Genomic DNA, 12,348 nt, shown 5'->3' on the forward strand with positions numbered 1-12,348 from the left:
CGCCCACTTCAAACTCTGCCTCTATCCTGTTTCTCTGCCCATTCTTCAAAGAAAGGCAGTGTTCTTTCCAAGGAACAGTGGAGCGCTCTAAAGAGGACATTTGTACATCTTGGTTGCAGGCAGTTCACATGTTTAGTGGGGCTCAGGGTCTAGGAGTTGGCTTGCCAGTGCCTGTGCTTGCTTCTCTTTGGCTCCTATGTGCTTACAGGGCGGACACGTGTCTCTCTAAACCTGTTAAGTGCTTGTTTACACCAACTCCTCTTCCTCCCTCTCTCACACCACGTCAAAGATGAAGAAAAGCAACTGTTAGGCTGCATTGAGTCCTCGCATTTTAAAAATGATCTTTTGTTAATTTGTTTTGAATAATACACCAAATACATTATTTTATGAACCCCGTATACATGCATCTCATTCACAAACTCCCTCATATTTCCCAATTTCTCATCTTTACATTGACAAGCAGAGCTCCAAGAGCTTTCCTTCCACCTTCTACTGTCTAAACAAGAACATAATGCCCAGTTCTGTCATTCCACGCTGGGTATAGACTACACCTTAACAAATGACACTGGTTAAGTCGCGATACTCGGGTGACCTACCAGGATCCATCACTGCGGCGACCCGGGTCACGGCCACAGAGTCCTCTGAGGTTCCGTCTCCTTCTCTCCTCCTACAACGGCTGCTCGCGGATCCTTCTCGCTCCCTTGTAGACTTGCGAGGGACCAATGGATGGTGAGGCTCAGACGGCAATCAATCAATCAGCATTTGTATAGCGCAGCACTGGCACCTCCAGGGCTATCTGGGCGCTGTGAGTGCGACGTCTCTGGCGAACAGCCAGGGCTTGAGTCTCTTCCTGAAGTCCGCCAGGGAGGGTGCTGTTCGATGTAGAGTTAGCACTCTCTGCTCCCCACAAGAGAAGGCTCCTGATCCTCCAGGGCAGATGGCACCTCTGAGCCCTGGTGCGATGAGGACAGGTGAGAGCTGAGGACACACTCCCTGTGCCCCTTCACGTCTTCTTTTTAGTTGCACCATAAGCACAAACACAGCCGCATTCCTCTCTATCAATGCACAGTGTGCAAGCCGAGAAGGTGCAGCAGCCAGGGTGTGTTGAGCAACTTCTCACATCCTATGGTGTCATCTGGGTGTGTGCTTTCCAAGTGATGTTTCAGACTTCTCTGCCTCGGGCACGGGCTCGAGCCTCTACTCACCATCCATAAACATCCTAATGTTTCCTACAGATTATTATTTTGTTCTCGTCCCATTAGCGGAATTATGGAAACCTTCAATAGTTTCCCTGAGCCATCACCAGCAAGATCGGTATCGGTTTGTACAGAGTAAAACCATAAAAGACAATAATGGAAAAATGACTAAAGATATCAATCAGGCATTAAAAGTTATTATTATTATTATTATTCAGTTCTTTTATAGCGCGTGGTTACCCACCAGGGTTTCACTGCTCCTGATAAAAACAAGCCAGATAAAAGCAGATGTTCCTGTCTGCCATTCCTATCTATACATGAATGCACAGCGTGTAAGCCTCCCGGGTGCAGCAGCTAGGGGGCCCCCAGCACCTATAGGCAAATCACTCTGCCAGACGCCACCGGAAATTTGTTTGCAAATTGTGTAATAAACCAGCTAAAGGTCTGTGTAGAGGAAAAGAAACCAAGCCCCGGGAACAGGCGGGTTTGACACCAAACTGTAATATCTAAGGTGTGATGTAATCACTCACTGTGTGTTCTGACCCCTCCACCTTAGACAACAAATGTGTGTTTTATTTAATCGTGGAGTGGGGTATGTCTGTCTACAGGACCTGTATTGAGGTTTCCACCACCTTTGACCCCGTGGTCGGGCATACCCTCTGGAGGAACCTTGGTGCTTGGGCATTCCAGAAGGTGTACAAAAATTGATCCTAGCCCTGTACACTTCCACATGGTGTCATTCAATGCTTGGTGGTAATCACGGTCTTACAACAAAAATTAAAACCAGGAATAGTTTAAAACAAGGGTCCTTACTGGCGCCCCAGCTCTTCCCTATATATTGCTGATTTGCTGGAGTTGATGAGCCGTGTAGGTGGTGATGCCAGAAAGGTAGGGTCTCAGCCTGTGGGGACACAACTATATGTGGATGATTTTGTGTTATTAGATCTGACACCAAAAGGACTGCAGAAACAACTTAACTTGTTATCAACTTATGCTGAGACCTAATATTTGAACATCAACATAAATAAAAGTAAGATCATAAAGTTTCTCACCCCAGATTGTCATCCCGCAACAAGATATACTCGGTACTTGGGCAGTGCACCTTTGGAAATGGTTGAATCATAACCCTATTTAGGGAAATTTGTTTCAGCAGAGAGAGAGCATAGAGCACGTTTGATGAATAAAGCATCGATTCCTGCAAATGCACTTAAAGCACTTTAAGGTGTAATGGGGAAAAGGCACTTTAACCAATCATTAACTATACATAAGATGAAAATACCCCAACATTGTCATATGCTGTAGAAATTATAAAAGCACATCACTGGCACTGTATGTGTAGGTCAGTGTGAGAAGTTGGCCTGATATATGCTGTCCACTAGTTATAGTGGGCACCTTGTATCAGTCCAAACAACCCCTTATGGTGATAGGTTAAAGACAACCTTTATTGAAAGCTATCCTAGTGGTAGCAATGGAGAGCAGCCTTCAGGCTAAGTCTTGAAGGAATGTAAAGCAGCTTGTTTTACCAGTCTATAATCTCTTGAGTAATCAAATGAAAGGACAACCGCACCAGGTATATATTTAAAATATATGTATTTAAGATAAAACACACACCTCTAGTCTCTTTATGAGGCTGGAGTTCGAAGTACTTAAGTTACAAGTCAGTATTCAAAAGTAATAGCACAAATACATGTTTGGGCCCTAGGGGCGTACCAAACCATATACCAATAAAGTGGTATAAGAACCACGACTAAACTAGACACAAGGCCTAGAGCCTGTAGAAGTGCTTGGACCACAAGGAACCACCCAAGGTAGTGACACAGGGGACCCACGGGGGACGCGTGCAGTGTGAGAACACAGCTGCGAATCGCCGTTTACTTCTATGGGGAATGTCGCGGTTGGAAATTTAGAGTTTAAGGACACCTAGAGGATATATGCGACTTAGAGGTGTCTAGGGCCAACACCCACGGGAGCACCGGAGTACTCAAGTTACCTCACCCAGGGAAGCCGGGTGCATAGGTGTCAAATGGTTTTGAGTCAAGTCGCTGTTTTCAATGGAAGCTGCTCAGGAAGTGTTGCTGCCGTGAAGAGGAGAAGTGTCCGGAGAGATCCAAGGCCGGATCTAGGATGGAAGGAACCTGAAAGCAGAGGGGACAGAGTCTGGGTCACTTAGCAGTGACCAAGGGCACGATAGACCAATGCCCACAGATGTCAGGTGCTTCAGGTGAGTTGACTGGTGTCTTGACTCTTCAGCCACGAGGTCCAGGAGTTGCCGATGATGACCAGGAGCTGGATTCGAGCTGTCCCACAAAGTCTGTCGAGTGCTGCGGTGTCGGCGACCAGATTGGACCCAACAAGCCTTGGTAACGGCAAGTCACTTGGAATCAGAGAAAGGACGTTGGTGCAGACCAGCAAGGTCTGGGGAACTCACCCAGCGAGGGTAAGTCGGGACACATCTGGATCAACCAGGGAAGCCCAATCAGAAGAGGAGTTGCCTTCGTGGGGACCTACTAGCCAACGGGCTAGCGATCACGTAGGAGCCTCGAGCGGTCGCACTGGAAACTGGCCCACGGATCGTGGAGTGGGGGCCAGCAATCTTCGGTGCAGGAGGTGCTCAAGGCTGGGGCTACTCGGAGCCCAAAGCACATCTTTGAGGAAGACCAGGAACATGATGGATCTGCAAAAGATCACGGTGTCCAGGGATCATGGCTTCATGTCACCCATGATAGCCACGGGCCTCAGCTTTTCTGTGGACTCAGGGTAGCCTTGGGGAAGTCTGGAAATCCACCTCTGGTGATGCAAAGACTTCGGCGTCTGGTGGGAGCTTCAGCGATGTAGAACGGACAGTTGCTTCTTTGGTGCCTGCCAAGCAGGGGAGTCACTCCTTAACCCCAAGGGAGACTTCTTCAGTCTTCTAGTCAAAGTAGAACGTCAAAGGTCCAGGATATATGTTGCAGAGTTTTGTCCAGGGTAATCTAAAGTCGCAAGGACTGGGTTCCCATACTTATACTAATTTTGGGGGTTGGACATACTCTAGTGACCCACTTATGGGAGGGTTTGGAAAGAGGGGTGGTTACACCCATTTCCTTTGTCCAGTTTCGCGCCAGAGCAGGGGCAGGTAGACCCTGCAACCGGTTTGAACTATGCACAGGGACACCAAGTATGCCCCCAGTGCAGGACTTCAAAGCACTAGAGAGGCTCCCGCCAAGCCCCAATACACATCTGCCTGCCTGGGGAGGTGGTTACACCTCCCTGGGACAGGAAATCTGCTGGAGTTGTGGTCAGCAGCAGGAGGCCAGACCCGTGTCTGTGGCCGAGGCATCCATTTTGTGATGCCAGGGCTTTAGAAAGTCTTTACCGGGCAGACCAGTGTGAACATGTCTCTCCCTCTAGAAGGGTGGAATGCTACCCCCGCCGCCAGGACTGGCAAGGGGGTAGTATTCCAAAGCATTTGACACCAAACACAACATGTTTCCGTGCAGCCAGTCCAAAGTTAGCATTTACCGCGAGGTTATAATGCACTTAAGAGTATATGGTCAGGCAGCACCACAAACAGCATCAGAGGAGGTACTCCGAACACTGCAGAGGGGCTCTGCTCATGCAGGGGCACCCTCTCACATAAAAACCAAGCACTCTGCCTTCAGGATTGTTAAGGCCTGCCATAGGAGTGACTTATAGGTTTCATATGTGTGTGCAATGGTAGTGATATAGGTAGCCTATACCACAGTAAGGGGTGCAGGTACCACCTTACCCAGGCTGCAGTAGCAGACCTGTGGTGTCATTTTGGAGTGCTTCTCAGGGGTGGCATAATACATGCTTCAGCCCCTGGTAGGCCTCGGGGCTACCTATGCCCTAGGTACATAGTATACCATATACTAGGGGCTTATAAGGCACTCCAGAATCCAATTAGAAATGTATCTAATGTACATGGAAACCATTTTAGAGAGGAAGCAGCTAGGCTGGGGTCCTGATTAGGAGGGCCACAGCCAGACTAAGGTCGAAAAACAATGAAACACCAGCAATAAGTGGGGGTACCCATGTGAAGCAGATCCTACTCTCCTAGAGTCAGAGGCGAAGATCCTGTGGTCTATATGCAGTCTAAATACAATGGCACCAACGGAGGCATTACACATCAAAATGAGTTTGGTAAGCACTTTTATAAAAGGATTAAAAGCCATAATATGATGGGGATACGTCTTCTTTCACAGGAGAAGACCCTCAGGAAGCTTATAGGAAAAGAATGCTTTGACCCCATAAGGAGGGATTGTACATTGATGATAAATCTTTAGTTCACACTTAAGCACTTTTGTTTAAATATGGCAGATCTCCAAATTATGAGCTAATCCAAACTTACAGGTTATTTGAACTCATTGATGAAAAATAGCTCTATGGAATATAACATTCAGCTCTGAGAGGGAATAAAGAGGCTGGTTGAAATAATACCGTCTTGATGTGTTTTGACGACACAACTTTATCTAGGCTGGAACTTAGAGTCTAGTGTCGGTCAATGTATCTTATTGCTTAGCAAAATTATCTCCCTTTAAACAGTGTCACAGATGCTTGGTGGTGAATAACATGTCATGACAAGTTGTGTAATTTATGTAAGGGTTAGATCACATTTTATTTGTTTGTCCTGCTTTTTATCCCCCCCGATGTATCTTTTTAAAACATCTTTGTATGAAATAAGGCATTAAGTCAGCTAGAACAGCAACCCAGATGTTATACTGTCCAGTAAATGAATTGATGTGTTTCAAAACATTTTAGATTTTGTAATGTTTTAAAAAAAGATACTGTTTTGAATCATATATATTAAATTACTGTTGATCTCTTTGTAGCTCAAAATATTTAATAAAACCTTGAAATCTTGACCAACTTCTCATATCCCATGCTGTCAGCTGGGTGTGTGCTTTCCCCATGCCATGGTTCCTGCACCCCTGCCTGGGGCACAGGCTCTAGCCTCTGCTTACAAATGACAAATATCCTAATTAGTATGTTTCTTACAGTTGAATATTTAGTTCACATTCCAGTAGCGCCTCATGGTAAAGTTGAATAGTTTACCTGAGTCATATTTGGGATTGCAGCGGAAGTGATGTCAGCTGTATGTGGGTTAGAATGAAAGGAATTACAGAAAGATCTGAGGAGAATTCCTGCACTCTCAGGCAGTCTGTCTGAGGGACAGCTTTGGACTTGTGTTAGTAATCATTTTACATGATTTATTTCTGAGGATGCGTTCCATTTGTCTCTTTCTTCTCAAGAAGTTACACAACCAACGGGGTCATGGACACTGCGCACTGTTCCTGAAGGGTAACTACCCTTTTAAAATGTACATAAACATTTTTCAGAACGTTTTAGACCCGGTAGCAGTTGCCATAACAGACCGGTAACGTTCTTTCTATCGGTGAGGACAAATCGTGTTGACGTGTGAGAGTTCGATTATGTTTCTGGATTTTTTTTACAATCGCTTACTATTATTTTCACAGCCTCCATCTAACGAAGGTTGCTCATCTTTATCCTTATGATCGGTGAGCGTTTGATTCCGTGTTTTTTCCCACCTCAAACAAACAGTGGCACCATCTCACGTTAACCTTATTGAATCCGGCCAAACGCACATCCTTTAGCTCATCTTTTGTGTTTACTTTCCTTTTACCACTCTTCGTTTCCATCACTGTTCCACCATCACCGTGAACATCAGTAGCCTGGGCACTGTCTTGCATTTCGGTCTTACCACTTTTGCTCACACTTACAATGGTTTTTCCCTTTGGCATTACACATGCTGTATTATTGAGGATTGGTCATTCATGCTATTTCAACTCATGAACTACCACTACATGGCACTCTTGACTTTTCCACACACCATGGTGATCTCTTGGTGTCTGTCAACCACCTACACATACCATTTTATTAATGTAAGCTTTTTACTTTATAGGTTGCCGCTGAAGAAAGGACGTGCTAGTCCCGAAATGCATCGGGCATGATCCTAAGAAATTTCACTTGTAAAATGCAAAATTGTGTTTTGACCTTACAATTATGTTGTTATATCATGTTATGATTCCATTACTGACAATTGTTTAAATATTATGTACATTTTCTTGTGATTGTTTCATATGCAAGAATATGATAACAGCACTAAACAGATACGTTTGAATTATAATAGCGTGGTTTAATTCTTTATATAAGATTTTGAATGTTTATGTACATTTTAAAAGGGTAGTTACCCTTCAGGAACAGTGCGCAGTGTCCATGACCCCGTTGGTTGTGTAACTTCTTGTCTTATTATTCACGCTTGATTGGACAGCAAGCGTTACACTGCAGCACCCTTGTTTCCAATAAGCATAGTCTGCTAATAGGTTTACTTAGGTGTGCGCTTCCTCACATACTCATCTCTTTCTTCTCAGTACGTCATGACTAGACACTCTTTATCACTAAAGCATATTTATCCACAGAGTGTTGTGTAAAGTTGTTGTAAAAACAAGGAGATGATGGTAGGAGCACTGAAACTTTTCAGACACTGAATGAATGAAAGGCAATTTGTATCGCGCAAACTACGCCCGAAGGCATCAAGGCGCCTACCAATATGATCAAGGCACATAGGCCAGCTTAGGGATATGCCATAACAAAAAGCCAGGTCTTTAATGCTTTTCTGAACAGGGGGAGTGATGGTTGAGCTCTAATTTCCATAGGGAGAGCATTCCAGAGCTTGGGCGCCAGATAGGAGAAAGCCCTTCCTCCCCATCTGGTTCTCCTGAAACGAGGTACCGATAACAAATTTTTATCTGAGGACCGAAGGTATCTGGCGGGGGAATAGGGAACTAGGAGATCCTTGATTCCTCTCGCTCCATGCCCTAGCATGGTCCCATAAGACAGACTAAGGATCTTAAAGGTGACCCTGGCCGAGATAGGAAGCCAGTGTAAGCTCTTCCTAACAGCAGTGGCAGAGGCAAGCCTAGGGGCGTCCGTGACAAATTTGGCAGCCGCATTCTGCACAGTCTGCAGTCACTGCAACAGACCCTTGTCTATACCCGAGTATAGAGCATTACAGTAGTCAAGACGTGAGGACGCCAGGGCTACAGCTACTTGTTTGCGTGCAGAGGGAGCAAGATAGAATTTTATTTTTCTTAAAATTTTGATAATGCCCCAGCAGGTCGACACTGTTCTATTTACTTGTAGGTTCATAGAGAGTGAGGGATCGATCAGGACCCCCAGGTTACGGGCTGAGTGAGTAGGAGAGGGACACAAACCCAAGGAGGGGGGCCACCACTTATCAGACCAAAGGTCACTCCCACCACCAAAAACAAGAACCTCCGTTTTCTCTCCATTCAACTTAAGGGAGTTACAGATCATCCATTTAGAAACTGCCTCCATGCAGCTTCTAAAGCCGAGTGCAGAGGATTCGTCCGGGTGGGAGAGGGACACCATGATCTGGGTGTCATCTGCGTAGGAGACCACCTCCATCCCATAGGATCTTATTAATTTGGCAAGTGGGGCCACATAGATATTAAAAAGGGTAGGGCTAAGAGCCGACCCCTGAGGGACCCCACATTGCACAGGCAGGGATGGAGATAGGAATTCACCTAGTTTGACCCTCTGTTCTCTCTGGTCCAGAAAAGAAGCCAGAAGGCTCAGAGCCGATCCCTCAACCCCGAACTCCCTCAGGCAGGCTGTCAGAGTCACCGGGGATAGCGTGTCAAAGGCTGCTGTAAGGTCCAATAGGTAGTATGGCCCTGATCCACCTCCATACGGATGTTGTTTAACACCACAGCAAGAGCGGACTCACCCTCAGTCACAGATCTGGGTTGAACCCATCGTCGTTCTTTAGCTCACTTCGCCACCCCAGTTCAGACACAGCTATATGCAAATCAGTCTTGACCCTGTGCCTCATGGGAACAGTCCAGCCTGAACTGACAAGCCATGCCCTCCCTGGACGGGAAAAAAGCATCCTGGGACTGGCTTTGGGCTAACAGCCCTCATCAGCCAGGCTAGCTTGAATCCAGGGGCACAGTGAGCAAGGGACTCACGTCTGGGCATACCCTGCCAACTTAGGGTGAACAAAGCAAATACAAGGAGATGATGGACGGAGCGCTGAAACTTTTCAGACACTCACCCCAGTCACAGATCTGGGTTGAATCCATCATCGTTCTTTAGCTCATTTCGCCACCCCAGTTCAGACACAGCTATATGCAAATCAGTCTTGACCCTTTGCCTCATGGGAACAGTCCAGCCCGAACTGCCAAGCCACGTCTGCCCTAGACCGGAAACAAGCATCCTGGGACCGGTTTGGGGTTAACAGCCCTTATCAGCCAGGCTAGCTTGAATCCAATGGCAAAGTGAGCAAGGGGCCAACGTCAGGGCATACCCTGCCAACTTAGGGCGAACAAAGCAAACACAAGGAGATGATGGACAGAGCGCTGACACTTTTCAGACACTCACCCCCAGTGTACAGTTGTTGTACCAATGTATCCCATGTACCCACTTAGTGAGAATACTTAGTCCTTGCATCTGATATTGATTTTCCATCTGTGTAACTAAATGTAGAGTCTTGACAAATCACATAGCATATAGGGTGAAACATGTGTCAGCTGTTCTGTTATGATGGACTATTTCCTGAAATGTTAATACTTGAATCAAAATCAAAGAACTGTAGTAAAATCCCTACTGGCTCAAATAAAGTAACTAATCCACAGCTACCATATTTTGTTTTCTCTTCAACAAACACTACATCTAAAGGCCATAATAATCTGTAAAATGTACACTTTGTTGTAAGTTGTGTACTCTAGATCTGCTGAAGTATGTATATAGTGTATATATTAAGTTTTCTGGGTTGGGCTTTGGTACCCCCAGAATTGGGAGTTCACTAGGTCAAGTAGTAAACAACCAAAGCCCAAAATTCAACAGCCAGAGTCGCCTGGACCCATGTGTGACTTGGAGAGGTTTACAGGCCTAATACTTCCCAAAATGTATCTATTAGGTTGATAAAAAAGTGAGGTTGAGTACAGGGTTTCTCACATCAATGAGTGTGTCATCCACATACCGGACACCACCTGTATCGCATGGTCTGCTGCCTCTCCTTAGTCATCTAGGACCTTAAGAAGCAAATATTCATACCTTACTGTGACTTCATACTATTTTGAGCCTCAATGTACCGAAATATAGGCCTAGGTAGCTGCACGACCTTTTACCTACATTTGTCCGACCTTGCTCTACAAAACGGTTCTGGTGCTGACCTTTTACCTAGTTACGTGCCGAATAAATGTTGTATGGTTTTCTTCTAAACCTAGTCTAATTTATTATGCAGGAGGATTCTTAGTATCATATCTTAATTACCTGTCTGCAGAATTACCATCTTCTGTATAATAACTCTGTACAAAAGTCACCGCATTCGCCATTCTTGCTGGTTGTTGCAGCACACGTATTTTATACTAGAATAACGCTGGCTTGATAAATCCGTATTGAACACGTCCCCATCGTTTATTCTGTGTATTTTTCTGAGACCAAGTAAGCATGAGCGAATGAGCAAAAAGTGCTGTACTATTTCTACGATCCCTGAAGGATCAAGGGTTGTCATGTTCGATAGTTGCCAGCAACTATTGGCACCTTGATAAGGTTAGGGGGCTTCTACTGGCACTGTGAGCTAGCTGGTCTAAAGGCTAACATACCCTTTGGGGGTGTCTGGAATCCGTCTGGACACCAATCCCTTAGTTTATGTTGTCTAAACACGCAGATTCAATATAGATTTATAGGAACTACACTACAATACATAAGGTGATTTGAATGGCTGATAACTGCATCTCTGTCTTTAACCACATTAAAACAACCTAATGCCTGATATCTCTTTTACTGTTCCTAACCGGCACCATGAGTGCCGTAGTAGCATTCGTACCCAGGTCACAAAACCAGAGACAACCTTTAACCTCTCCAACACCCTAAAAACGTACTCTCAACCCACGGCATGAAAGGTTGTTTCTATATCTAAAACCACAGCCGTATAGGTTTTTCCCCTAAGGGTTATATAAAATAATGAACATATGCCAGTGTTCAAATAAAGTATACTGACTCAATGACACACAGATCCAGACTGGCAGGATTGAACAACAAAGCAAGGCCCACAGGAGGTTTGGTGTAATGTCTCTATGTTTATGTCAGCCTCTGATTGCAAATAAAGCCCTGAATTTTAATAAAACATAAACCCTACAAGACCACATTTATGACCTCCCACTCCGGGACCACAAAATATGCCAAACCCCAATTGTTTTTAAAATACTTCCCCAGATTGTCTGAAATGGCCATCCAGATAGTAGAGTCTAGTAGGGCCTCCTCCATTATCCTCCATGTTTGAAGGCTAGGCCTACGTTGTATCCATGTGTATATGAGGTGGGGAATAAGTGCTCAACATTTTTATTGAGCACTTATTTTTATTGAGACTATAAAAGTTTTATTAAGACTATAAAAAGCATCTCATAGCTGTCCTAGTCATAAGCAGCTGCCACTTCTCAGAATCCTCCCTCTCCACAACCTTTCATACCACCATTCCAACCTCACATTCCATTGAAAATTTCAAACACAACTTTATCGCAGCCAAAGTAGCGATAAACTTATCGTCCCAATCACAGATGTGTTAACATCATACAGCACCAGTTTACCCGCGATAGCAGGCGAAAAAATTACGCCACAGATGACCCCCGGAACTATCGCTAATGAGATGCAGAGTAGGCGTTGCCATGCCAAAATCCGCTACAACACCACTCCACAACATTCTCAACGATCAGCCAGATCTGTGATAAGAACACAAAACAGGCAATAAGGCGCATTAGCAGCAGGAAAATAACACCTGCTCTGACCTGGTGCCAAGTCCGACAGCAGCCTGCACCACAAAAGGGAGCCCGGCCCACAGCCACACCTGAAGAACAACGGATGTACCCGGGCAACTGAACATGCAGCCCGAAGGGCCGAAAGGGCAACAACACCTGCCGCCAGCACCCCCCGACCAAAGACACGCCACATCAGCTACAAATAAACATGTACAAAATAATCCGCAGGATGTCGCACAATCACAACTGGTGACATGCATGTGTCGTCACAAAAATGAGCATCACACATTCCATTTCGAAGCAACAAATTAAACTTTATTAACATGAACACTGAACTGAAATGAAGACAC

The 12,348-nt window shown here is 45.3% G+C and overlaps 1 protein-coding gene across 3 annotated transcripts in view; it reads right to left on the reverse strand.

Annotated features, from left to right (window-relative positions):
• The window catches only part of LOC146863662 (long-chain-fatty-acid--CoA ligase ACSBG2-like), a 524,673-nt gene extending 523,599 nt beyond the window's left edge, over positions 1-1,074 (reverse strand). For 2 of the 3 annotated variants that reach the window (XM_085627760.1, XM_085627757.1), the window contains exon 1: positions 597-1,000. In XM_085627760.1, the coding sequence (XP_085483886.1) occupies positions 597-606 (10 nt within the window). In that variant the 5' untranslated portion in view covers positions 607-1,000. Of the gene's footprint in view, positions 1-596 lie in introns of all 3 variants that reach the window. The other variant, XM_085627756.1, reaches the window with a different exon arrangement.
• Positions 1,075-12,348: the final 11,274 nt, after the last annotated feature.

The sequence above is a fragment of the Triturus cristatus genome, chromosome 2_1 (assembly GCF_964204655.1).
Source record: "Triturus cristatus chromosome 2_1, aTriCri1.1, whole genome shotgun sequence".
Lineage (NCBI taxonomy): Eukaryota > Metazoa > Chordata > Amphibia > Caudata > Salamandridae > Triturus > Triturus cristatus.